The 23856-nt window shown below is 38.2% G+C and overlaps 3 protein-coding genes across 8 annotated transcripts in view; 1 reads left to right on the forward strand and 2 right to left on the reverse strand.

Annotated features, from left to right (window-relative positions):
• The window catches only part of LOC309706409 (putative nuclease HARBI1), a 33465-nt gene extending 15809 nt beyond the window's left edge, over window positions 1-17656 (reverse strand). Inside the window, exons 1-4 of one of the 6 annotated variants that reach the window (XM_082532923.1) lie at window positions 16381-17656; window positions 8595-8707; window positions 8398-8509; window positions 5792-8317 (exon numbers count right to left, since the gene is read on the reverse strand). In XM_082532923.1, coding sequence (XP_082389049.1) covers window positions 7935-8317; window positions 8398-8509; window positions 8595-8707; window positions 16381-16492 — 720 coding nt within the window. In that variant the 5' untranslated portion in view covers window positions 16493-17656 and the 3' untranslated portion in view covers window positions 5792-7934. Of the gene's footprint in view, window positions 1-2; window positions 206-781; window positions 1032-1822; window positions 1953-5791; window positions 8318-8397; window positions 8510-8594; window positions 8708-10292; window positions 11019-16380 lie in introns of those variants that run through there. The other 5 variants (XR_014276735.1, XR_014276736.1, XR_014276737.1 and 2 more) reach the window with 5 other exon arrangements.
• On the reverse strand, window positions 3633-5713 carry LOC309706408 (green-sensitive opsin-like). The gene is made up of 5 exons (XM_082532922.1): window positions 5255-5713; window positions 4996-5164; window positions 4639-4804; window positions 4272-4511; window positions 3633-4186 (listed from the first exon to the last, which is right to left on the reverse strand). Exons 1-5 carry the CDS (start codon window positions 5637-5639, stop codon window positions 4088-4090), a joined length of 1059 nt encoding a protein of 352 aa, XP_082389048.1. The 5' UTR covers window positions 5640-5713; the 3' UTR covers window positions 3633-4087.
• A 174-nt stretch (window positions 17657-17830) lies between the features above and the next one.
• LOC309706406 (green-sensitive opsin-like) lies at window positions 17831-19823 on the forward strand (the record flags this gene model as incomplete). The annotated part of the gene is made up of 5 exons (XM_082532920.1): window positions 17831-18215; window positions 18307-18475; window positions 18640-18805; window positions 18927-19166; window positions 19252-19823. 5 exons carry the CDS (start codon window positions 17831-17833, stop codon window positions 19348-19350), a joined length of 1059 nt encoding a protein of 352 aa, XP_082389046.1. The 3' UTR covers window positions 19351-19823.
• Between the last annotated feature and the right edge of the window lie 4033 nt (window positions 19824-23856).

Raw genomic sequence — 23856 nt, forward strand, 5'->3', positions numbered from 1 at the left:
CATTTAATGTAGATCAGAGTTTTAATAAATGCATTATTTTGTGATTAGACAACAATGTAGCTACATAGCAGAGCGAGTACAACACTGACAGAAGTAGGGCAGGACTCCCAAAGCCTTGAAACATGCTGGCAGAAATGCAGCAGATGGAGACTTGATGAAGGATGAGGTTGATGTTGGGAGGAGCCTTACTGCACAAATGGGAATCCTGCAGGCAGAATGACAGAAGAGCAGTGAGATTTATAGCACATGGGACAAAAACTGATTGGTTCGCAGGAGCAGGGCAACAAAATGATTGGGCCAGAGTGATGACGACAGCGTTGAGTTTGACAGCGTGGGAATATGGAAGTGATGTAAAGAAGAGACCAGCAGCCACCCAGAAAATCAGACAGATAAATGAATAGAGATCTTCTTTCATTTCATTAGCTGGCCACCAATTAGTATACACATCATTGTTATCACATCAAATTATCAGTCAACGTTGCAATGGTTTGTTAATCTATTTTGTTCAGTAATCTTTGAAAATAACCTTAATTTGTAAGTACAGGGTATTATATAATACCTTATTATATTGTGTACAGGGCATTAAGTAGCCTCTTTATGACCAAAGAGGCTACTGTTACAGGGTTGTAGTAAGTCGATGATATTGCCACATACAAAAGTAATTGCTAAAAAGCTTTTAAGCTAAAACTTGCGTCAGCATCTCTATACACAGGCTTATAACCACAACGTTTGACATAGTTCATTGCGGTCATGTGTAAAGTAGTGGGATAAGAATTTTTACCTCCAAGTCCGAGTCCATAGCTCTCAGTCATGAGTTGCTGCCCAATGTGGAGGACTTAAAATATCTCAGGTTCTTGTTCACATGTGCGTGAACTTGGGTATTTTATTGTATTGTTTACTCCTACCCTTATGCTGTCACATTATGCTTATATTTCAGATAGATCTTACCAACTTACACATTCCTATGGCATTTATCTATTTTAAAAGAACCAGTATAGTTCATTCAACTCATAGCGCTTGGTGTTCTACCAAAAAGCTAAGGTGTGCAGCCCTGGTGGGCTTGACTCGCTTCTTTTCTTTATTAAGTGGATTAACCTGATCTAGCTTTACCACACCCTTTTGTGTCAGCACCGTCTTGATTGAGTAACTGTAATTACATGATCTAAAGATGCCTCTTGTGGGAGATGTTGCCCTCTACTGTCAGTAAGGAGAGATATGTGCTTGGCCAGGTTAAATCTTTAGTAGGAACACTAAAATAATTGTAAGCCCTGAACAGCATGGCAGGAATTCTTCATGGGGAAAAAAGCAAGCTTTTCTGTCAGCTGCTATTAGCCAATTTTAAGCCTGATGAATGCAATATTTAAATTATATGCCATTTGCTTCATTAAAAAATTGCAGCATTAAAAAAGATAAAGATAAAAGATGAAAATGAAAAGATGAAATGTAGATGGTGCTATGGTGCTACATCAAGCGTATATCACTACCTTAAATAGCAGGGGGAATTAAAGTAAGCACACATACACTGATACGCAATTTTAAATTCACAAACACGAGTGTTTGTGAATCAAGTTGTCCAAATCAAGTGGTTCGGACTCAACATGTTGACTAGTGCGCATCAAAATATATTCTACATCAAACAGACAATTAAAAAGCAAAATGTCCCGATATAGAAAAATGTGTTTTAAAAGACAGAGGAGTTTCTGTTTTGTGGGCAGAAAGTGAAGTCTTACCCATCACCTTGTCGACCACCAGCATGCACTTACCCAAATAAAAAACAATCGGCTCAGAAAGAAAAAGAAAGACAAATAATACATAAACCAACCTGCTTGTTCATCAGCACACAGATAACAGGACTGTGCACTGTTAACCTCTAAAGGTGATGATGGCACCGAAGGGAGATTCAATGCAGTGAAAGTGGCATATGGTATCCAAAGTACTAGACGCACATCATGACGCACACACATCTCACTTCCCTAACAGTCTTCTGGCTGTAATCCTGTTACTGGGCTGCAAAGTAAAGTGTCTGAGACCAGATCCTATGATCAACATTTGCAACAGTTTACCAAAGATTTAATTAAAAAGCAGCTATAATGTAAATCTTCTTGTTTGAGGATTAGTTAGAACTCAAAGTGAATTTAAGTTTCACTTATAACTGTTAATGTGATAAGGAAGACAACAGAAATGCAAGAAATAGATGGGTCATGATAATAGATCATCAACTTCTAGTTGTCGGAGTGTTGCACTCCCTCAGCAATGTTCCCTCTAATTTCAATTGTTCCGTCTGTCCTGCTCACATCTCCAATGATTGTGCACGTTGTCATTAACGTGACTTCACTCCACATCAGCCACGCCTCACTGACTAACACTGCAAAACAGGATTGTTAAAGTATTAATTTTCAATTCAGGTTAGATTTTTTTTTGTGCGCAACGCAGATTTTCTGTGCGCAGAGACCGCGCCAGCAGCAATAACAGGTAGTAAGCACCTGTGAACAGCTTAATTTTAGCACGGGAATGATTCCACATACACTGCCAGTGCAGTAAAAGCATACCTGAATAAAAAACGAAAAATCATCCTGACAGAGAACAGAACAAAAGGCAGCCAACATCTAAAGAAGAGCTCTGAATGCCCTTCAAGAAGACTGCAGAATTATTCCTGAAGCCTTCTTAAAGAAAAAAGAAGAAAGTTTGCCTATGAGAGTTCAGACTGTGCTGAAGAATAAATGTGGCCATAACAAATACTGACCTTCAATCTTGTTACAATTGTATATTACCTAAGCTGCAACATGACTTCTACTGAACCTAAAGCTTTTCATGTGTTTCAAACGTGCATTGGCAAAGATTTTGAGAACTAAACACTGAGTATAAAGCAGCTGCTGTAATTAAATGCCTTAATGGTCTTGCTCCCCCATACCTTTCCGAGTTACTTCAGCCTTATATTCCTTCATGGACCCTCAGATCAGCTGACCAGCTGCTGTTGGTTGTCCCAAAATCAAGGCTTAAACGTAGAGGAGAACGAGCCTTTTCAGTTATGGCCCCAAAACTTTGGAATACGCTGCCTTTAAATATTAGACAGGCATCTTCGTTTCCTGTTTTTAAAATGCTTTTGAAAACACACCTTTTTTCGATAGCGTTCAGACTGGCTTGAGTTGATATGGTTTTTATGTGTTTTATTATGTTTTATGTGAGTGTCAGTGGTTGTATCTTGTGTTTTACCCTGTGTTTCTCTACAGCACTTTGGGCAAACTTTTTGTTTTTAAACGTGCTATATAAATAAACTGGATTTGGATTTACATGACCTAGTGTTTCTGCAGCAGTTCCAAATGACACATTCTGTTCTTGTTTCAGCAGAAGCTTTACAAAGGATTACTATCAGTGTAACTATAGTGTGATGACAGCTATTCTCAAATGTGCATCTGTGACTTGGATGTTCCACCTTGGTATATTTTTTGGAAATAGCCGGGCTACTACTTCAGCTAGCCATAATTTGCATTAGCTAAATCTTATATTTTGCTCAAGAAAAAAAAGTTTGGAATTTAATCGAAAATGTCCCTTAAATGTGTGATGTTCTGCTTTGGTTTTAAGCAGCAGATAATCAAACCAGCATGTAAAAGTTAAGCAACCACACCAGTATGTTTCTTTTTATGCATGCATTTATTATATTTACTCAGTCCTATATTTTTTTTTTCCTTTTCATATAATGCATAAAAATAACACCACTGGTAGACCAGTGAAATATATGCTCCCCCAAGTAATTGCATGAAAACAATCAACATGTGATTGTACATTCATCAGGTACAAGTGTCACATTTCAGCAGGTTTACAGTTTGAGGTGTTTTTCGTTTACAAGTTCACTCATATTCACTCTCTCAAATGCTCTCACATGCACACAGACACACAATTGCTGTACAACATCATCCCAACAGAAAATGCATTTGCCTTTCTGTTAGTTCACAGATAACATAGAATTCCTTAGTGTTTTTGGTCCAGACTCCATTTGTTAAATCCATTTGGCAAAATGATTCTAATGGGATGTTCTAAAATCTGGAAGCAATCATCAATGTCCATAGATCTGAAGATGCCATCAGGATTAAGACACAGAGGACACCTCTGTCTTGCTTGTTGAAACTGAGGTCTCATCCTCCACCATGCCGCCCATTCCAATGGTGGATAGCATGCAGTTACGGAACTGAAAGACAGCCAATTCAGAAACTCAGTAAACAGCAAAAGACTGAAAAACAGAGAAGAAAACTATGAGAATACGTAACACCAACCTGTTTGTTCATTAGCACGTAGATAACAGGGTTGTACAAAGCGGAGCTCTTTGCAAAGAAAGCAGGGAGGGCTGCAGTGAGGGCAGTGAAAGAAGCTCCCTTGTTCATGAAAATCCAACCGGCGAAGCTAGCATACGGTGTCCAAGCTACCAGGAAGCCCATGACCATCAAGACACACATACGGGTCACTTCCTTCTCAGCTTTCTGGGTAGAAGCTGAGTCCTGCTGCTGTGCTGCTGCCTGTTAAGTTTTTCATTTAAATGTAATCAATAATAGCAAGGTGCAATAAATTCCACAGTAGCAATGGCTAGCTTGGTTAGATTAACTGATCTATTATAAATAATTTAAGAACTTTAGCTTCACTTACAGCTTTGACTGTCATCACAAGGCTTCCATAAGTGAAGAAAATGACGAAGACAGGAACGAAGAAGTGAACAACAAACATGTAGATGACATATGACTCATTGTTGAAACCTGGAGCCAGTGTGTAGTAGTCAGGACCACAGGAACACTGCATTCCCTCAGGAATGTACCTGTGTGAGATTATTTTTTAAAAATCTCATGTATTTCTTCAATAAAATTAGCTTTTATCCAGCTTTTATTCAACATTCATAATATTTCAAGACCTTTACAACTAACTACTTATTCATCTTGTTAATCTCCTTTGTGCAGTATTCTGACTGTTTAAAATCATTATGATGAAATGAAAAGAAATAGAATTTACCTGGACCAGCCAAAGAGTGGAGGTGCAGCACAAGCCATTGCCATGACCCATGTGAAGAAAACTCCAGCACCAGCATGAGCTCCAGAGAACTTGAAGCTTCCCATGGGTTTGCAGACCACAATGTATCTCTCAACAGCCAGGACAACAAGTGACCAGAGAGCAACTTCACCTGTAGACAGAAAAGGTGAGTTATTCATTGATATTGTATATCTGCCAATGAAATAGAAAGGATCCTGAAAAGATCTGCTTTCTTTATTACCTCCAAGTGTGGCCATGAATCCCTCAATAGCACAGAAGGTGGGTCCAAGAATGAAGTAGCCATTAAGAGCTGATGTGATGGTGATGGTGAATCCAAAGCAGCACATGATGAGTCCAGCCACAGCCAGGTTGACCAGGATATAGTTGAGAGGTTGCCGGAGCTTCTTGTTCTGAGCAGTTACAAACAATGTCAGGCCGTTGATGGGAGTCCCAGTGCAGATCAGGAAGAACATGTAGAAAGCTAGAACTTTGTAAATTATCGGGTCTACCATATAATACTGAGTGTACTCAAAAGGACTTCTAACAATCCCAGTCCTGTTGGACATGGGAATGTAGAAGTTCTTGCCTTCAGTGCCATTGGGCTCAATTCCTCCATCCCAAGCCATCTTTGCTAGTCAGCTGTTTAGTTGTGTCTGTGTAAAAAGTCTACTTGTGTGGACGGTGACGATGTTTCAAGTTACACCCTATGATTTTTATACCTCTCCACTAACCCTGTCAAACAGCCAAAATGGGATTAGCGGGTTGTGAGGTAGTGCAGAAGCTAAGAGGTCACTAATTAATCTTAACACCGGATAGACAGGACAGGGTCCAAACTAATTTGCTCCCCTTTCCAAGTCCGGAGGAATTCTCTTAATCCTTACTCGAGAAAGGGAATTACGTTCCCTCAGCTTTTAAAGTCTGAAGAGAAGTTAATCATGAGCAAACACACAAATCATACCTGAAATATGAGAAATGTCTGTGTATATAAAAACAATAACGTGTACTGATTTTAGAGTGTTAAATATATTAACTACAGCAGATAATGTTTAGTGATAGTGTGCTTTACACAGTCTGTGTCTTTTAATGTGAGCTATGTATGTGTTGAAATGTATGTGTTGCCTTCTTCTAATCCAATTCACTGTGGGTGCTTTCTTTCCTACAGTGCTTAACTACCCTACATTAAAAATTTTATGTGTTTATTAATTCAGACAAGACCTACAGTCAAGCTTTTTTTACCCTCACAGTCTGTCTCCATATGGAGGAACTTTGGGTGTCATTATCCTGATTGGATTAACCTCAGTGGTACCTTTCAACTCTGACACACCTCAAGGTGCCTCAGGTGGTAGCCTCATTACCTGACCTCAGGTAACAAATTAAGAGAAAGACTTAAAACACGATTTACTGTTAAGATCATTAACAAATTTCTCTTAACCTCACCCAACCTGGGCCCTGTTTCAGGAAGCCGGTTTGGAAAACTCAGAGTGAAAAACGACACTCACGGTTGAGTAACCCCGAACTGTCCAACTCGGAATATTCCGTTTCAGAAAGGCTGATAACAATTAGTTCAGTCAACGCGGAGTTGCTTTAACCCCAAGTGAAGCGCGCGGACGAGGATACATAAAGCCCTGATAAGCGGAGCACAGATTAAGCGAGTCACCATGGAGACGGAGGGAAAGAAGGCGCGGTCAATGTATTTTACAGCGCTTGAGGCCGAAATTCTGATGGCAGCATATGCCGATAACATGCAAATTCCGCGGAAAAAAGTAACACAGCCACAGCTGCAAAAGCATGCATGGCAAAACATAGCCGACAGAGTCAATGCGTGAGTGTTAATTTAAACATTGATCGAGGGATTTCCACCCATTTAACACGTTATTTTATCATATGTTATTTTATTTGTTATTTTATACATTTTATTTTGTGATGTGATGTGAGCGCAGGTGCAACCCAACAGGCCCCAAACGTGCCTGGCAGCAAGTAAAAATGAAATATAAAAATATAGTCCAAACAGGTAAGGTGTAATTGTATTATGAGCCATAGTGCTTGGTCTGTTTGTCCCATGTAAATCAATTGCAGTTAGAGGCTACATTAATTTTCTTTCTGTAAGCACTTATTGAAATTATCTGAGCACATTACAAGTACATATTTGCTTACTCTGTATGCTCAAATGTGGCCCGTTATAGCCAACAGAAAAAAAGCGGAGGCCCGAAAAACAGGTGGGGGTCCTCCACCACCACCACTCACAGAGGCTGAGCAGTTGGCCCTCAGCCAAAACAGTGAGCGCCCTGTGGCTGAAGGCATCTCTGCGGGGACATCCTCTGAGGCAATAACCCCGCAAGACACAAGTGCCTACATAGGGGGTAAATTCAAAATAATACATGATGTGCATACATCCTTTCTTCACAGTCACCTTTGCAGTGCGACACATTCATTTGATAAACTCTTTACCATAATGAATTATTTTGTAGTGAAGTTATTTTCCGACTGATTTTGCCTTCCCTCAGTCTTGGTTGTCTTTGAGAGCATAATGACAATGAAGTGTAAGGTGCTTGGTATGTTTGTTAATTGCCATTTGGTCCCTTGTAAGTTATAAGTGACCTGTATAAACCTCATATTCTATCAGTTGATGGTGATGGTGTACTGCATCTGGTGCAGCCTCCTGTTGAGCCAGACCAACATGCAGTTGTGAGTAATACTCCACAGATTATATGAGTTTACAGTAGAACAGCAATGTTGTCTATTTCTTTACTACAGGAAAATAATGAAGAAACATTGACAGCTGTTACAGAGGAGGAAGCAACAGAGACACTTTATGAGGTTTACATCTTTTAATACTTTGTGTACAGGAAATACAGGCGACCAATAAAGCCAGTTGAACAAAAAATCTGTTTATTCTTCTTTCAACATGTTGAGGTGATGGATCAAAAGAAATGATTGTGACATATGGTGTCTCTGACTGCTCTTCCATCTTGTATGTCCGTGGGAGGGTCAGGATGTTCATGGTTTGGATCACTGCTGATGTTTGGTTCAGAAGGACAGTGTTCTCCTCTAATTGTGGCAATGTTGTGAAGAATCACACATGCCACAATAATGTCACATGCCCTTTCTGGGGTGACCCTGAGTCTTTGCAGGCACTGGAACCGGGCCTTAAGCATTCCGATAGTCATTTCAATTCTGGCTCTTGTCCTGCAATTAGCCAGATTATATCGCTGCTGTGGGCCCGGTTCAGGGTCAGGGTAAGGGGTAAGCAAATAGGGTAAACATGGATACCCCCTATCACCAAGCAAGTAGCCAGTGAACTCTCCTAAGACAGAAGGGTACACTTCAGTTCAAATGTCCCTGAAGCAATTGGTCTTTATATATTTTAAAGTATTCTCAACTCACCATGTCCAAATTTTGTGCTCAGTGTACATTCACGGAATATTTGTGAGTCATGGACAGAGCCTGGCCACTTGGCTTCCACATTTGTGATAATGTTGGCAGCATCACATATGATCTTCACAGTGCAGAGAACACAAATTAGCATCCATTACTATAATGAAATAATTTGTTAGTGTGAAATGCTACAGGGAACTATGTACCTGTACATTAATGCTGTGGAAAGACTTCCTGTTCACATAGTCTCCTTCATTTACTGAAGGAGCAATGATTGGAATGTGAGTGCCATCTGTACAGCCAATCACGCCTGGGAACCCTGAAAATAAATGTGCAATTTAAGTAGTAGTCCAAGTATCACCACATCATACATTAAGTTTTGGTCATCCTGATACCTGCAATTTTGTGGCATCCCTCTTTGATAAATCTTGTGGGTCTGTGACCGGGGAACACCACAGACGAGTACAGGAGACGTTTCAGTGCAACTGTAACATTCCTGACTGCCCGACAGACGGTAGCCTTGGAAACGTGCTCAGCGTCACCAATATTATACAGAAAGCTCCCGTTTGCAAGAAACCGAAGTGCAATACAAATAATATGCAATGAACTGAGAGCATGTCCGCGATGTGTCACATGCGTAATATATGGCCTGAGGATGTTATCCAAATAAATTATAGATTGTGCTGAGAAACGGTAACGTTCGCACAGAAAATCATCAGGAAATGATAAAATGTCCAAACGCGCTCTGATCACTCTCTCCCGGCGGAGAGCTCTGCGGAGAATTTGGGCTTCACGATCTACTGGCTCTTCAAGGAAGTGGCACGCCATGTCCGACACTTCCTACTGTCAGGTTTCCGACAAAGGGGCGGAGACAGTCAGGGTTAGTTGTAGTAAACCTGCTAGGGGGCAGGTTAGCTTCACGGAGTGTGTCGTCATAGTGACTCACTCAGGCTGCAGCTGAACTCGCTTTGTGAAACCGAAAACCCAGAGTTTTCGTTAACTCAGGGTATACTTACTCAGTTTTTCCACTAAACCGGCTTCCTGAAACAGGGCCCTGAAATCTAATTTCGCTAAGTTGAGGTCATCACCATTTATAAAATAAGGAACTGTAATTACATTAAATGTTTGTTAATTCCTAGAGGTGTCCAGTAAAATACATCTACACCCCCATTTCCAACCAGACGAGGAGGCTGAAGTCCTTTGAACACCCACAGTTTCGTTTGGTAGACCTTTGTAGATTTCTTTATGTTTGTCAAAATCTGATCTGGACTTTCTCAACTACATCCCGGTCAACTTAGCTGTGGATGGAGTGGAGATGATGGTTTCCAGGATTTCATGGCCACACACTAAGGTAAACTGCAACTGAAGACATAAAATGTAAATATCTAAACTTTTTTGGTTCCTTCATATAATTTGTATCTCTTATACCGTAATAATGTCTATCATTTATAAATTAATACTGGTTGCTCAAAGATATGGCTCACTACAGTCTGTACACAATGAAAAAGCTTCACTTTCACTACGGATTACAGATCCTATTGTACTGAGTAATGTTAAAGGTTCGTGTGGTTTAAATTTGTAACTATGAACAACAAGATTTAGGTAGTTTACAGAAACTATCTACCTGGAACAATTTTAAGTTTAATGCAACATTAAAACGTTAAGTGCAAATAAGGAGTAAAGAACAAAGTGCAGTTAAAGGCTGCAGAAAGTTAGATCATATTTAATGCAAATATAATAAGCAAAAAACCTTTGTGAATCGAGCATGAATGATAATAAAAACACAATACACTTAAGCTAACAAGAATCTTTTACGCATGAATATATAAGATATAAGATATAAATATATAGCAATATGACTTTTAAAAGCACTGTAACTGTCTGTGTGATGACTGTGCTTCCAGATGGATGCGACAGACACAAGTCATCGCTGATGAACTGATGCACTGTTGCTCTTTATTCTGTTGGACAGAAGCTGTAAGCACATCTCTAATGAGATTGAGCGCAAACTTTATCCTTACTCAATTTAATCTGTAAAATTTGCTTAATCGCTGACATTCAACACAAACTCCCTGTTTGTCTTAGCACCATTTCTTTCTCTTCTGCTTAAGAAACTCTTAGCCTCTTAAAAGTCTCCATTTCTACTCCTGTTTTTCACCTCAGAAGCTTATTTAAGATACTTTGTGGATAAGTTTAGTTTTAATCTGTATTTAATCTTACCTTTAAGGCAGAAATTATCAAAACACTTTACCATTTTAAGAATTTCCTTAAAGTTTAATTACGAGGAACATCTCTTTATACTGTGAGATTTGGTGAATACGGCCAGTGATGTGCAGAAATTTGAGCCTTTTATCCTTAATGAGCTGCTTCAGCTCAGCCATATTCTCAGGATGAGTGTCTTTCTTGAGGTCATTTTACAGAATCTCTGTTGAATAAATGATTGGGCTCTGACAAGAACACTTACTCTATAGGAGAAGTACAGAAGACAAAGTACCTGTTTGCGTCACAATATCAAGTATTAGAGTATAGTAGTATAAGCCTCCCTCCAAGCCACAGGCTCCCACGCAGCACCAAGCCACAGGCTCAGCAGCATGGAGAGTACAGCAGTCATAAAAGCAGACCTGATGAGCCTGTCAGAAAGACAGAGCTACAATGAGAAGTAGTCTGTTCAGGGCAAAGTAGAACATGAAATTACAAATTAGTATTCGAGCTGTAACAATATTGTTGCAATAAAGTGAGACGCTGCTTTCAATCAAAGCACAATTTCATCTGCACTGTTATTGTAAATTCCCACTCGACTTAAGTATTAACTGGAAATTTTAAGATTTGAAATCTTTGCTTAGTCCACTACAGTGACTGTGAAAGTTTGGCTACCCTTGTAGTCAAGGGAACAGTTTAAATCATGAATATTCTACTCAGTTTAGATCTGTGGCATTTTATGTTAAGGGAAATGAATGTTTTGTTTTCAGCAGTAGAGAAAATGATATTATTAGGATGTGGTTTCATATGTGAAGCATGTTTGGTGATAAATTCTATTTATTTTAATGAGTGAGAACTTAACTATCTCAATGTGGTTATGTAGTTATTATAGGGTATTTGCCAAATGCATATCTACTGTGTTATTAATTAAACCAGAACTGACCAAACTAACTTGAAAATTATGGATTTAAAATGAAAAGCTCTGAGCTTTTTGTCTTTGCCATACCAATTTTAATTGTACATGTTTTGTTTAGAGCTATTAGCATTCATGTAACTAGTATAGTTTTGTTTTTTTATTTATTAATTTTGTTTGTTAAATTCATTCTTGGGATGAATTGGGATTTGGGGAAAAAAATTTCATCAGTGTCCAGCCTTTTAAATTTTCTCAAATTATCTGGAAATTTAAAAAATGCACAATTAAGATTTTTTAATACAAAATTCCTAATGAGGATATATGGGATTTGTTTAAGTTCATGTAGTGGTGAACATTTACTCTCTCTACAGCAGCAGGACTTGCCTACTTTTAACGTATCAAGTAAGAGTAATCAAAAGTAAAAGTACTCCTTATACACAACAGCTCATGTCAGAATTATATATTTTCTGTACCACATTGGTGATGGAATAATAAAAGTAAAAAAGGACAAGTATAGAAAAATGTATTTACTTTATGTTCTATAAGTATATAATGTAGGCAGCTTGTCAACTTACTTGGAATGTAGAAACATAGTACACCAGTTTTTATGCTTTGATTGTTTATTATTATAATAAAAGTTTATTCTCCTGTAGAATAGAATTTGAATGCAAATAAATATATTTTTATTAGTTTATCTTAGAAAATATATGAATAAATTTTCAAACATTTAGCCTAAATAAATTCAATCAAAAATGTTAATAATGTGTTAATAAAGTTCAATACATGTTAGATATGTTGTGTGGTTCATTTTCTTCCTTTTTGCAGAGTTTTAACAAGAGCGTCAAGGAGCTACTTCAATGCTGGAAACACCCTACACTCCAAAACAACATTTTCTTGATTAAGACACTGCTCTATTCCAACCAGAAACTAAAGACCCCTCTGCAAGCTGAAGCTTAACCCTTCATGATGTGAACAGGACCTCTTCATCTTCAAAAAGCAAAGATGCACCCACTAAACCTAGATATGAACAGAACTGGTGAGGGCTAAAGGCAAAATGTAAATTGAGCTCCAAGATATAACAATCTAATATTTTTCACCTTGCAGTGGTAAAAAGCTGGTCTTCATTTAGGCGTTGGGTTAATTAGAATCACCAATTAACCCCTAAAAATTTAATGTCTTTGTACTGTGGCTGCAAAAAGGTCTCCATTTTGGAGACAACACATAAGGATTTGAAGAATGTGAAGACTCAAAAAGCAAACCACAACAATCAGATGCTGTTCCCTCAACCCAAAGACACAGGTAAAAGAAATCCTCTTATCCAAAATCTCCGTACAGTATATAATCCACCTCCTCTGCAGGAGATTGTGTTGCATTCTAAGGTGAGTCTGGCTGAAGCCAAAGACCAGGCTCCCCTCTCTCCGGATTATTCCACCTATTGGAAATCAGGAACCAAATTGCCTTTGGATGTTTCCCAGTCCACTAAGGCACAGACCCCTAATACATGAGGCAGGCCCAGAGAGGGTCTACTTGGCAGGCAAGAATGGCCCTGATAACTTTTTTCTTAACAATATATTTTAGTGTCTCAGTTTTCATTACATGGAATTTTTAGAATCGATTTTAAGATGTCCTTTCATCCTGGACCAATTTGCCTTTGGGAAATGCAAAAAGTGGCAAAGTGTCTCTGACAATATTTAAAGTCCTCCACTAGTGGAGGAATTTGTTCGGTTACTTTTAATAATTGGATGAAAATCCTTCAACATCACTATGTGCTGCGTTTGTTTTCTTGACTTTCTCTTCCAGGTGTTTGTTTTTGCCAAGTTCCTTCAGATGTTTTCTAGATGTTTTTCTAACAAAGTCTCGTCTGCCCTTCTTGTTCTTGAGTGTACCAGAGGTTTGCATCATGATACAAAACCCTCTGGATTTCAATGAAGGCATCTCCTGTTTGTAAACGTTGATGAGATGCCTTCCTCTTCCAGAGTATTCCAGACTTGGCTGATGTTGTTTTTCGTTTTTTAAACATAAAAATAATTCTGCCACTGCATGTAGCTAGCTTATTCTAAAGTTTTGTTTACCCATGTGACAGATTTATTTTTTAAGCTTAATGATTGATTTGTGATAAAGCAAATATGTCATGTCAAGGGAACAGGAGTCACATGGCCTTGAAAAGTCTTGTCGGTCAATTTTCTAAATGAATTTTGAGCCTCTAGAAATGGCTGTGTAAAAAGAACAAGGTGAAAGTATGTAATTCAATCACATATTGATTCTGTTATTAAAAATGTACTGTGGTGGTTTAAGCATAACTATGGAAATTATGTCTCTGTCATGCGTCACCTATGTGTGACCAGTAGATGTAAAGCATGTGAGCTAATTCAGCCTTTAGCTGCTTAAATTCACCAAGAAAGACAACGCCTTTCCAACTGTACTGACCCTGTAGTCAAAGGTCTACATGATAAAATACGTTAAAGCATATGTGACACAACGGCATAGACTGACTTGTGTTCTGGTCTATAATTATTAACCCTTTTTCAAAAACAACAACCAATGATTATTTAATTGACAACAGGGAATTTGATTCAATGTAAACACATTTTGGCCAAAAAGATGTGAGCTGAAGCTTTAGCTTCAGCCTATGTTTTATACAGAACACATTCTAAATGAAATCCCTTTATTGACTAGATTTTATCAAAGCAAACACCAAGAAAAATGATAAATGAATAAATGAATAGGTAGTAAAAAGAGATATAGAAGAGATAGCTTAGTAGGTAGCTCCATGATTGGAAGGTCGGGGGTCCACCAAACAGCTACCCTGAGCAAGGTACCATCCCTACACACTACTCCCTGGGTGCTGGATTGGTGGCTGCCCACTACTTCACTGAGTGAATGGGTTAAATAAAGAGAGTAATTTCCCTACAGGGAATTAATAATGATGTATAATGATGTATAATGATCTTCACATTAAAAGAAAATCCATACACACTCTATTTCAATATCATTTAGTTTTTTAAAGAAAAAATAAAAAATTATTTTGCCACATTATAAAGGTTGTTTTGCTTTAGTGATAATTTATTAATTTCAACTGTTTCTTTCAAAAATATTAGCTCCCTTTCCACTTTATTTTGAAGCTGTTCCAAACTTTACCCATATTTAGTGTAACTGACAAACAACAATTTAGACACATTACATGTGTCATTTATTTATAAAATTTCCAGTTTAGAGCCCAGCACTGAAGGTTGTGGAACCTGACAAGTAACCTTAAACCAGAGTCAACATTTCTTATCTGTACATGACGAGTTTTATACAGATGTGCTCAGTCATGAGTGAGCTAGCATCAGTCTATCTTTTCATTAGTAATCTGTGATCTGCCATTTCACATGCATTTTTAAGATCAATAAACACCCCCAAAATGTACTCCTTGTTGTCATTTGCAATTTTTGTAACGTGTTTTCTACAATTTAAATGACACCCATTGAGGTGGCTATTCAATAAATCGCATTTTTCAATGAAATTATCATAACTTTTCAAAAACAAAAGACACATTTTTCTTTGATGGAAAAAATGCTTCTAATCACTTGCATAAATGAATAATAATAATAATAATAATAATAATAATTATTATTATTATTATTATTACTTGCATAAATGAGAATGACTTCTGCTGTTTTTATTTTACCTGGAAATATACCAGTACCGATAAAAATATGATTCAAATATGCAAATACATGTTTCGGTTTTACAGTAAAAACCTTAGCTAATTATCATATGTTAGTAATTAGCTATGTAAGCCGTATTATATAAACAGAAAAGTAATTACATTAACATTGATTAGTCCCATAACAAACCCAACTAACCCCACTCAACCCTAGCACGGCCAAAACAGTCAGTTATAACATCTGAAGGAGAAACAAGATTAGCTTTTTCATTTCTCTGCAGGAAGAAAGAGACAACATTGTAATAATCCATACTGTAGCCTACAGTCCTGTTCCCCAGTGCTAGAGTTCAAACACTGCGCTAAGACGACAAAACCGTTTCAGCCAATTAACACACATTAGCCTACTGTTACTGCGTATCGCTTTGGCTAAAGAATGCCTAAGTATAAATACATGCACTATAGTGAGCTAAAGCAACTGTACCAAACAAATCAGTGCACTATAACTAACATTCTGAGGGATAATTAAGTCAGTAAAAGTCGGCGTTGGGAGTGCAGCTCACGTCATTTATTGAATAATACATGACAGAGAGAGTAACTGTTTTTCCCACTATGGCACATTAGGTTGAATGTTTTGTCTGCGTGGATTACAAAAAAGGGGGGAATCGCTTAAATATTGTAATATATCATATTTTGTCCGGAGAAACTACTTAATTAATTGATGAAGCGACACCTGTTTCCCCGGTTTGGTAGTCAAACGTCAGCACAATCCTCTGACACTATTGATCCTGCTGCTGTATCAAGCTGCATGTATTTAATAAATTCCTCCAACTAGCTCAGAATATCAAACAAGTTTTACAAGCTTTGGCACTTCCTCGTATTTGGCGTAAGATATTGCATGCAGCACACTTACTCCGAGATTCACGCACGTCTAGATATTTATGGAACTCCAAAGTGTGTTGCGTTTATGTGCCTTTTTTGTACATGAGGAAAGCGTGTATATGGTTGGGAAAACTACATTTAAAAACACAACGCACCACGGGAGGCATAAAAATAGCTGTATACCCATTTTGAAAAGCGAGTGTCCAGATAACTATCACTATATTCAAACAATAAACAAAATTATCAAAGTAAAAACAACAACAACAACAACAACAACCATATTCACTACACTACGAGCTAGAATGCCAATCTACATATTCTTTTTGTGTTATAGCGAGTGTTTTTGACTAACCTGATCCCTGACTGGGGCTTATTTTGCGGTATTTAGGTGCGTCTGACGCTGAGGGATTTCTGTCATTTTTAATTCTCTGCCTCTGTCCTTTTCTTTTCTTCCGACCATCCATTTCGCGGTTTCTCTAAAAGTAATCTGTAGCAGAAGCAGGTAGATACTGGGAGCACTGCGAAAGAAATGCACGGGTGCATGCGCGCACACACAGTATGGGAGTCTTTAGCGCGCAGCAGGGGACACCCAGTGGCGAGTTGCACTTGAAGTGAGCTCTGAGAGGTCCGTCCATTTGTTACTGTTTGCAGTATCGCAGTTTGTGCAGTAATTGTTCACGCTAGGCCAAAACGACTCTCGGCACACCAGAAAATGTAAATTAGAAATACTATATGACACCTGAAACGACCAAAATCATGCTGACACCGACGTTACATTTATGTAATGTCTGCGTGTCTGTTCTAAGCTGTTAACTGCTGGCGTGAGTTCACATATTCATGGTCAAATGTTAAACGTCTCTTTGAGGCGTTAATTAGGCATTGGACTAGTTGGCTGAATCACCTACTGTAACACCTACTGAAATAACAAAACTATAGCAATTAGGTCTTCAGTTGTGTTGTTTTGAATACACTCAGTTTTTTCCTAATCTTTGTGTTTGACCCCACCACGCTGATGGGGTACTGAACACGCAACATGTATTGAAACAAATAAGAGATACATCGCTACATCAACAGTCTTGCTTTACCATGAATAATTGTCATAGGTATTCATATATTTAATAGTCACAATTTCCTTAATCACTTCAGTTCCTTTTAGTTACTTTGATAAAGTTACTTTGATAAACTGTTTAAACAAATGATCAAAAGTTTAAAAACACTTCATTTTTCTATCTCCTAATTGCAAAGACTTGGGAGAAATTCTTTCAAATACTCCAAATCACATATTTTAATACAATAGTTTTAGGATTGTGTTAAGGTTATGGTTACTTCCTTTCTGAGGTTTCATTTTTAAATACTCCAACCATAAAACCTATTTACTTATTTATTTTACTTTAAACAGAATTTCTAAAACTATTTGAAACAATGTTTGTACTATACTGTGAATTTAAGCAATGACAACCAAAAGCAAAGAAAAATATCATTTCCTACATTATAAGAAGGGGGTGTGTAATGTAAAGCATCATTTTCTGCAAAATGAGGAAATTTATATGTCAAGAGGCCAAGATGTTTGACCCTAAGGTCATTGTCCCTCTTTGCTTTTTAAAGTCAATTATCAGTCAGACTTGATCTGTTCACTTCCTCACAATCCTCTTGTAATCTAATTTTGCTAATTTGAGGATAACCCTGAGCAGGTATAAAACACCAAGGCAGCCATAAACTACCTGTGTGTGGTTGGTTTACACCTTTCTAACACTACTGGGATATTCCATCAGCTGAAACTCAAGCAAACTAGACAACAGAAGATGGCTTGGGATGGAGGAATTGAGCCCAATGGCACTGAAGGCAAGAACTTCTACATTCCCATGTCCAACAGGACTGGGATTGTTAGAAGTCCTTTTGAGTACAATCAGTATTATATGGCAGACCCGATCTTTTTCAAGCTCCTGGCTTTCTACATGTTCTTCCTGATCTGCACTGGGACTCCCATCAACGGCCTGACATTGTTTGTAACTGCTCAGAACAAGAAGCTCCGGCAACCTCTCAACTATATCCTGGTCAACCTGGCTGTGGCTGGACTCATCATGTGCTGCTTTGGATTCACCATCACCATCACATCAGCTTTTAGTGGCTACTTCATTCTTGGAGCCACCTTCTGTGCAATTGAGGGATTCATGGCCACACTAGGAGGTAAGCAAGAAGTCAGATCCTTTTCAGGATCCTTTCTATTTCATTGGCAGATATACAATATCAATGAATAACTCACCTTTTCTGTCTACAGGTGAAGTTGCTCTCTGGTCACTTGTTGTCCTGGCTATTGAGAGATACATTGTGGTCTGCAAACCCATGGGAAGCTTCAAGTTCTCTGGAACTCATGCTGGTGCTGGAGTACTCTTCACATGGATCATGGCAATGGCTTGTGCTGCACCTCCACTCTTTGGATGGTCCAGGTACTCAAATATTTCTTAATATTTTATTTAGTTAAACAGCCTTTTGTACTTTTAAGCCACTAACTTGAAAATTAGATATTTTCACTCACAAAACTAGATGTTAAATGTAAAGAGCTATTTTTACTGAATGAGGACATGACTTTCTTTCTCACAATCTCACACAGGTACATTCCTGAGGGAATGCAGTGTTCCTGTGGTCCTGACTACTACACACTGGCTCCAGGTTTCAATAATGAGTCATATGTCATCTACATGTTTGTTGTTCACTTCTTCGTTCCTGTCTTCACCATTTTCTTCACTTATGGAAGCCTTGTGTTGACAGTCAAAGCTGTAAGTGAAGCTAAAGTTCTTAAATTATTTATAATAGTTTAGTTAATCTAACCAAGCTAGCCATTGCTACTGTGGAATTTATTGGTGTTACATTAACCTAACTGACCATAAAACTTAACAGGCAGCAGCACAGCAGCAGGACTCAGCTTCTACCCAGAAAGCTGAGAAGGAAGTGACCCGTATGTGTGTCTTGATGGTCATGGGCTTCCTGGTAGCTTGGACACCGTATGCTAGCTTTGCTGGTTGGATTTTCATGAACAAGGGAGCTTATTTCAGTCCCCTCACTGCAGCCATCCCTGCTTTCTTTGCAAAAAGCTCAGCCTTGTACAACCCTGTTATCTACGTGCTAATGAACAAACAGGTTGGTGTTACGTATTCTCATAGTTTTCTTCTCTGTTTTTCAGTCTTTTGCTGTTTACTGAGTTTCTGAATTGGCTGTCTTTCAGTTCCGTAACTGCATGCTATCCACCATTGGAATGGGCGGCATGGTGGAGGATGAGACCTCAGTTTCAACAAGCAAGACAGAGGTGTCCTCTGTGTCTTAATCTTGATGGCATCTTCAGATATAAGGACACTGATGATCGCTCGCAAATTTTCAAAATTCCCATTAGAGAAATCTTTTGCCAAATGGATTTAAGAAGCGGACTTTGGACAAAAACACTAAGGAATTCTATCTTATCTTATCTCTGAACTAACAAAAAATGCATTTTCTGTTGAGGTGATCTTGTACAGCAGTTGTGCGTCTGTGTGCATGTGAGAGCATTTGAGTGAGTGAGTCGATGTGTAGGAACTCAGATCCTCAAAATGTCAAAAGAAAAACTGTAAAACTGCTGAAATGTGACACTTTTACCTGATGAATGTGCAATCACATGCTGATTGTTTTCATGTAATTTTATGGTTGGGGATGTGTGTGGGGGGCATACTGTATACTTAACTGGTCTACCAGTGGTGTTATTTTTATGTATAAAAAAATAAAATATAGACTTGAGTAGAAAATAAATGCATGCATGAAAAGAAACATACCTGTTTGTTGTTTAACTCTAAAGCTTTACACATAGATTTAAATTAAATCCAAAGGGCACACACACACACACAGGTTTGCACATATGTGCAGGATGATTGTGGCTCAAGAGTTGGGAGGTCGCCTTGTAATTGGAAGGTTGCCGGTTCGAGCCTCGGCTTGGACAGTCTCGGTCGTTGTGTCCTTGGGCAAGACGCTTCACCCGTTGCCTAGTGGTCAGAGGGCCCAGTGGCGCCAGTGTCCGGCAGCCTCGCCTCTGTCAGTGCACCCCAGGGTGGCTGTGGTTACAATGTAGCTTGCCATCACCAATGTGTGCGTGAATGGGTGGATGACTGAATGTGTAAAGCGCTTTGGGGTCCTTAGGGACTAGTAAAGCGCTATACAAATACAGGCCATTTACCATATGTGTATCATTCAACACCCACTAAATTTCTCCAGGCTGTTATTACTGTTTTCTCAATTAAAAACAAAACATAGTCACTTGCTGATTATATTGTCAACATGTCATCTTCAAGTTAGTCAAGACTGACAGTTAATGATTCCCTTTTGGACAGGAATGGCTGTTGTTGCATACTTATAAATTATAGTAATCCACCATGAAAGGGCAGCAATGAAAAGAAAAGGAAGTGCTCCTTAGACAGAAGTGTCACACTTATTGCAAGTTTTATATAGCGAAGGTTTTGTGATGTGTGAATGTTTAAAATAATGAAGAACTGCTGAGATGTGAAAGTAGGCCAGTGAAATAAATGACCTGCATCAGAAACTGTCTGTTTCCCTGTTTCACTCTCTTATGATGGAAAACAATCACAGTGAGGGGATTATAACAACGGGTCTACAATGGGCGTCAATACATTTTTCACCAAGGGTATGATGAATACCTCTGCTGACCATAACATCAAAATGTCCTTCGGCCTGGTCATGAGTCTATGTATAAATACACAATTCTGATAGCACATTTCTTACGTCTGAAGATGTGAAGCTGATATATGAGAAATCACCCAAACATGTTTTTACAAATAATTAGCTTTTTTCTGCAATGTGGTGATAAATGAGTGTAGACATTTTTGAGAAATATGTGTAATAAAACATTTGACACCAACAACAAGAACAAAAAACATACATCCTTTGTGGTTTGTTTCTTTTTGGAGAACAAGTGAAAAAATGACTTATTTTCCTGCAATTTGCACGGAGAAGAAGAGGACATTATTAATCCTATTTACGGGAATGCATCAGTAGAAAAAACAACTTATATTTGGTGTGATGTTACACCACCCCCTTGAGGCCTAACTCCTAACATACAACCTTACGTGTCTGCTGTTATACATGCTACATTTTCTGAGACTGAAAAAAGGTACAAAATGAAAAGCAAAGACCTGACATTTAGAAAGGTAGCACATAATTGTTGCTCAAGTGGAATGATAAAAAAAAAAGAAAAGAGTTGATGTTATTTTTTTTTTAATAAACATAGTAGGACCCTCGCTTGGAAAGCCTACAGATGATAAAACAGGTGGATAATGCCCCCTGCAGGTGTTTACAAAAAGTGAAAAATATCTTATGTCTCTGTATCACCACTGTGTACAACATCTTCCTCAATGTGCTTCATTTGGAAATAAAAGTCACAGCTGGTTCATGTACACCAGGGAAAACAGACATAACCAACATTAAGTGCTACATGCCAGTATGACATCTTACGAAGGGGATTAATTACATTTAAATGTAGCCTTTCCTCCATACAAGATGGGCCATCTATCTCATGATGTAGCCTTTTATTTCCTGCTGATGACCTGACCCTAATTGGCATGCTGTGGGTACATTCACTGCAATTTTCTTCAAAGAGCCTCCTCTGGACACCTGCATGTGCTCAGTCTCTTTGTCAGGGGGCCGGCAGAGGCGAGCATCACCCCTCTTTGTTCTAATTGCTTTAATCAGATAGCGGACTGCATACAGAGGCCTTAATAACAAACTTGGGGATGCTCTGACTGTAACTCAAAGCTAATGTTCACTTTGAGGACGGCTGGAGCTACATAATAGTTCCGTTAGCAGCAGTCTGTTAACAACCGGCCTAATTTTAAGCAGGATTCCCAGTCAGCAAGTGTAAGTTTACCACAGTTTGCTTTTAACATACGAAATCTATATTATTTGATCCCTGACAAGAAAAGTTAATTATTTTTTTCTGAGTTTTTTCTGCTTTGCCATTTTTCGGCAAATTTATGTAGTGGAAAATTTATTTGCATTTTTCTTTTTTCTTTTTTTTGGCAGGTTAATGTTTGTGTGTGAAAAAAAATGAAACATTTCTTAAAACCAATTTGTTCTGATGACATATCATCCCGGTGTTTGTTGAAACAGCCTAAATATCAGGCATTTCAGTCTCATTTTATTTTTCTACAGAACACAAGTTAAATCAGTCAAACAGATTTTGAAGCATTTGCCTCACTGAGTATGCAGCCTCAATGCTCAGATGAGCACAAACAGTGTTGTCATATTATTTGCTGCTCAGATACCACATCAAACTACTTATGAGTATGCCTTCTCATGGGCTAAAGCAAGAACAACTTGTCAAACAACACAAAACACGTTCAAAAACAGGCAACTGTTGGGCACCTGCCATGATAACCGAATTCCATGTGTAACATTGTGGTGTTCCCGTGAATGAATGAATGAATGAGTGGTGGAGATCCACTGACACACTGAGGTTCACAAGCAAAGTTATCATTCAGTGAAGAATATTTATTCCACCTGTAGTGGCTTACTTATAACAATAATAATTTACTTAGGTGACATGGAAATGACTTTAAAATCAAAGGTGGATTATAGCATTACGGATTGCTGACATTTATATTGGTGAACATGTACACAAATCAGCTCAACCAACAGCTACCAACTCAAAGTCATGAACAGTTTATGGTCTGAGTGGTGAAACATTTTAGGTATTAGTATTATGGCCACCTTAAACAGATGACACTGACTTCGAAAAGATTATTCCATCAGGATTTGCAGGTGAGATGATTCCATTCACAGTGTGAGTCACGCTTCTTTAAATCAGTATTCATTAGTGATTCACTATGCTGGTTTCCCAAATTTGATTGCTTTCTGTATTTTTTAGTATTTACTACTTTTTTTGTTTCTTTTACTTATATACTTTGTCACTGAAATTAGTGGGTCGTATCTCTTTCTACACAAACTAATAATGGTATACACTCACTTTGGCATATATCACCCACTATCACGCTATGATTGAAGAAATATGCACAGCAACAACTGACATAACATACATCCTAAAGTTAAATCCTTCAGAGTAAGATAAACTATAAACAACATGAGTCACTTGATCATATTATACATGCATAACAAAACTCTAGTACATTTGTTGGATTCAATTCTTGCACTAATCCAGCAGATTTACAGACGTGTGTATTGTATTTTTCAATTTACATGTATAATTAAAACATATATCAGCTTAAACATTGGTACAAGGCAGGAAGCCATGCTTTCATCTTGTTTACAACAAATTCTGACCCTACCATCCAAATGTCACAGTAGAAATTTAGACTGATCAGATCCAACTATGTTTTTCAATTTTCTGTTGTCCAATTTTTGTTATTTTGGTGAGCCTGTGAGAGTTGTAGCCTCAGTTTTCTGCTGTTAGCTGACAGGAGTGGAACCCAATGTGGTCTTCTTCTGCTTTAAGGTGTGATGTGGTACGCTTTGACAGATGCTCTTCTGCAGACCTTGGTTGTTATCTGAGTTACTGTTTTCCTATCAGCTTGAAGCAGTCCAGCCATTCTCCTTCTTTTCACCCAGAACTGATGGTCACTGGATAGTTTCTCTTTTTTGGATATTCTCTATAAACAGTATAAGTGACCTTGTAGGAAAATCCCAGAAGATCATCAATTTTTGAAATACTCATACGTCAACAACTGTGCTGTGTTCAAAGTCACTTTGAACACAGCACGGTTTGAACTTTGGGAGGTCGTCTTGACGTCTACATACTTAAATACACTGAGTTGCTGCCATGTGATTGGCTGATTAG

The sequence above is a fragment of the Aulonocara stuartgranti genome (genome assembly GCF_965226115.1).
Source record: "Aulonocara stuartgranti genome assembly, chromosome: 5".
Lineage (NCBI taxonomy): Eukaryota > Metazoa > Chordata > Actinopteri > Cichliformes > Cichlidae > Aulonocara > Aulonocara stuartgranti.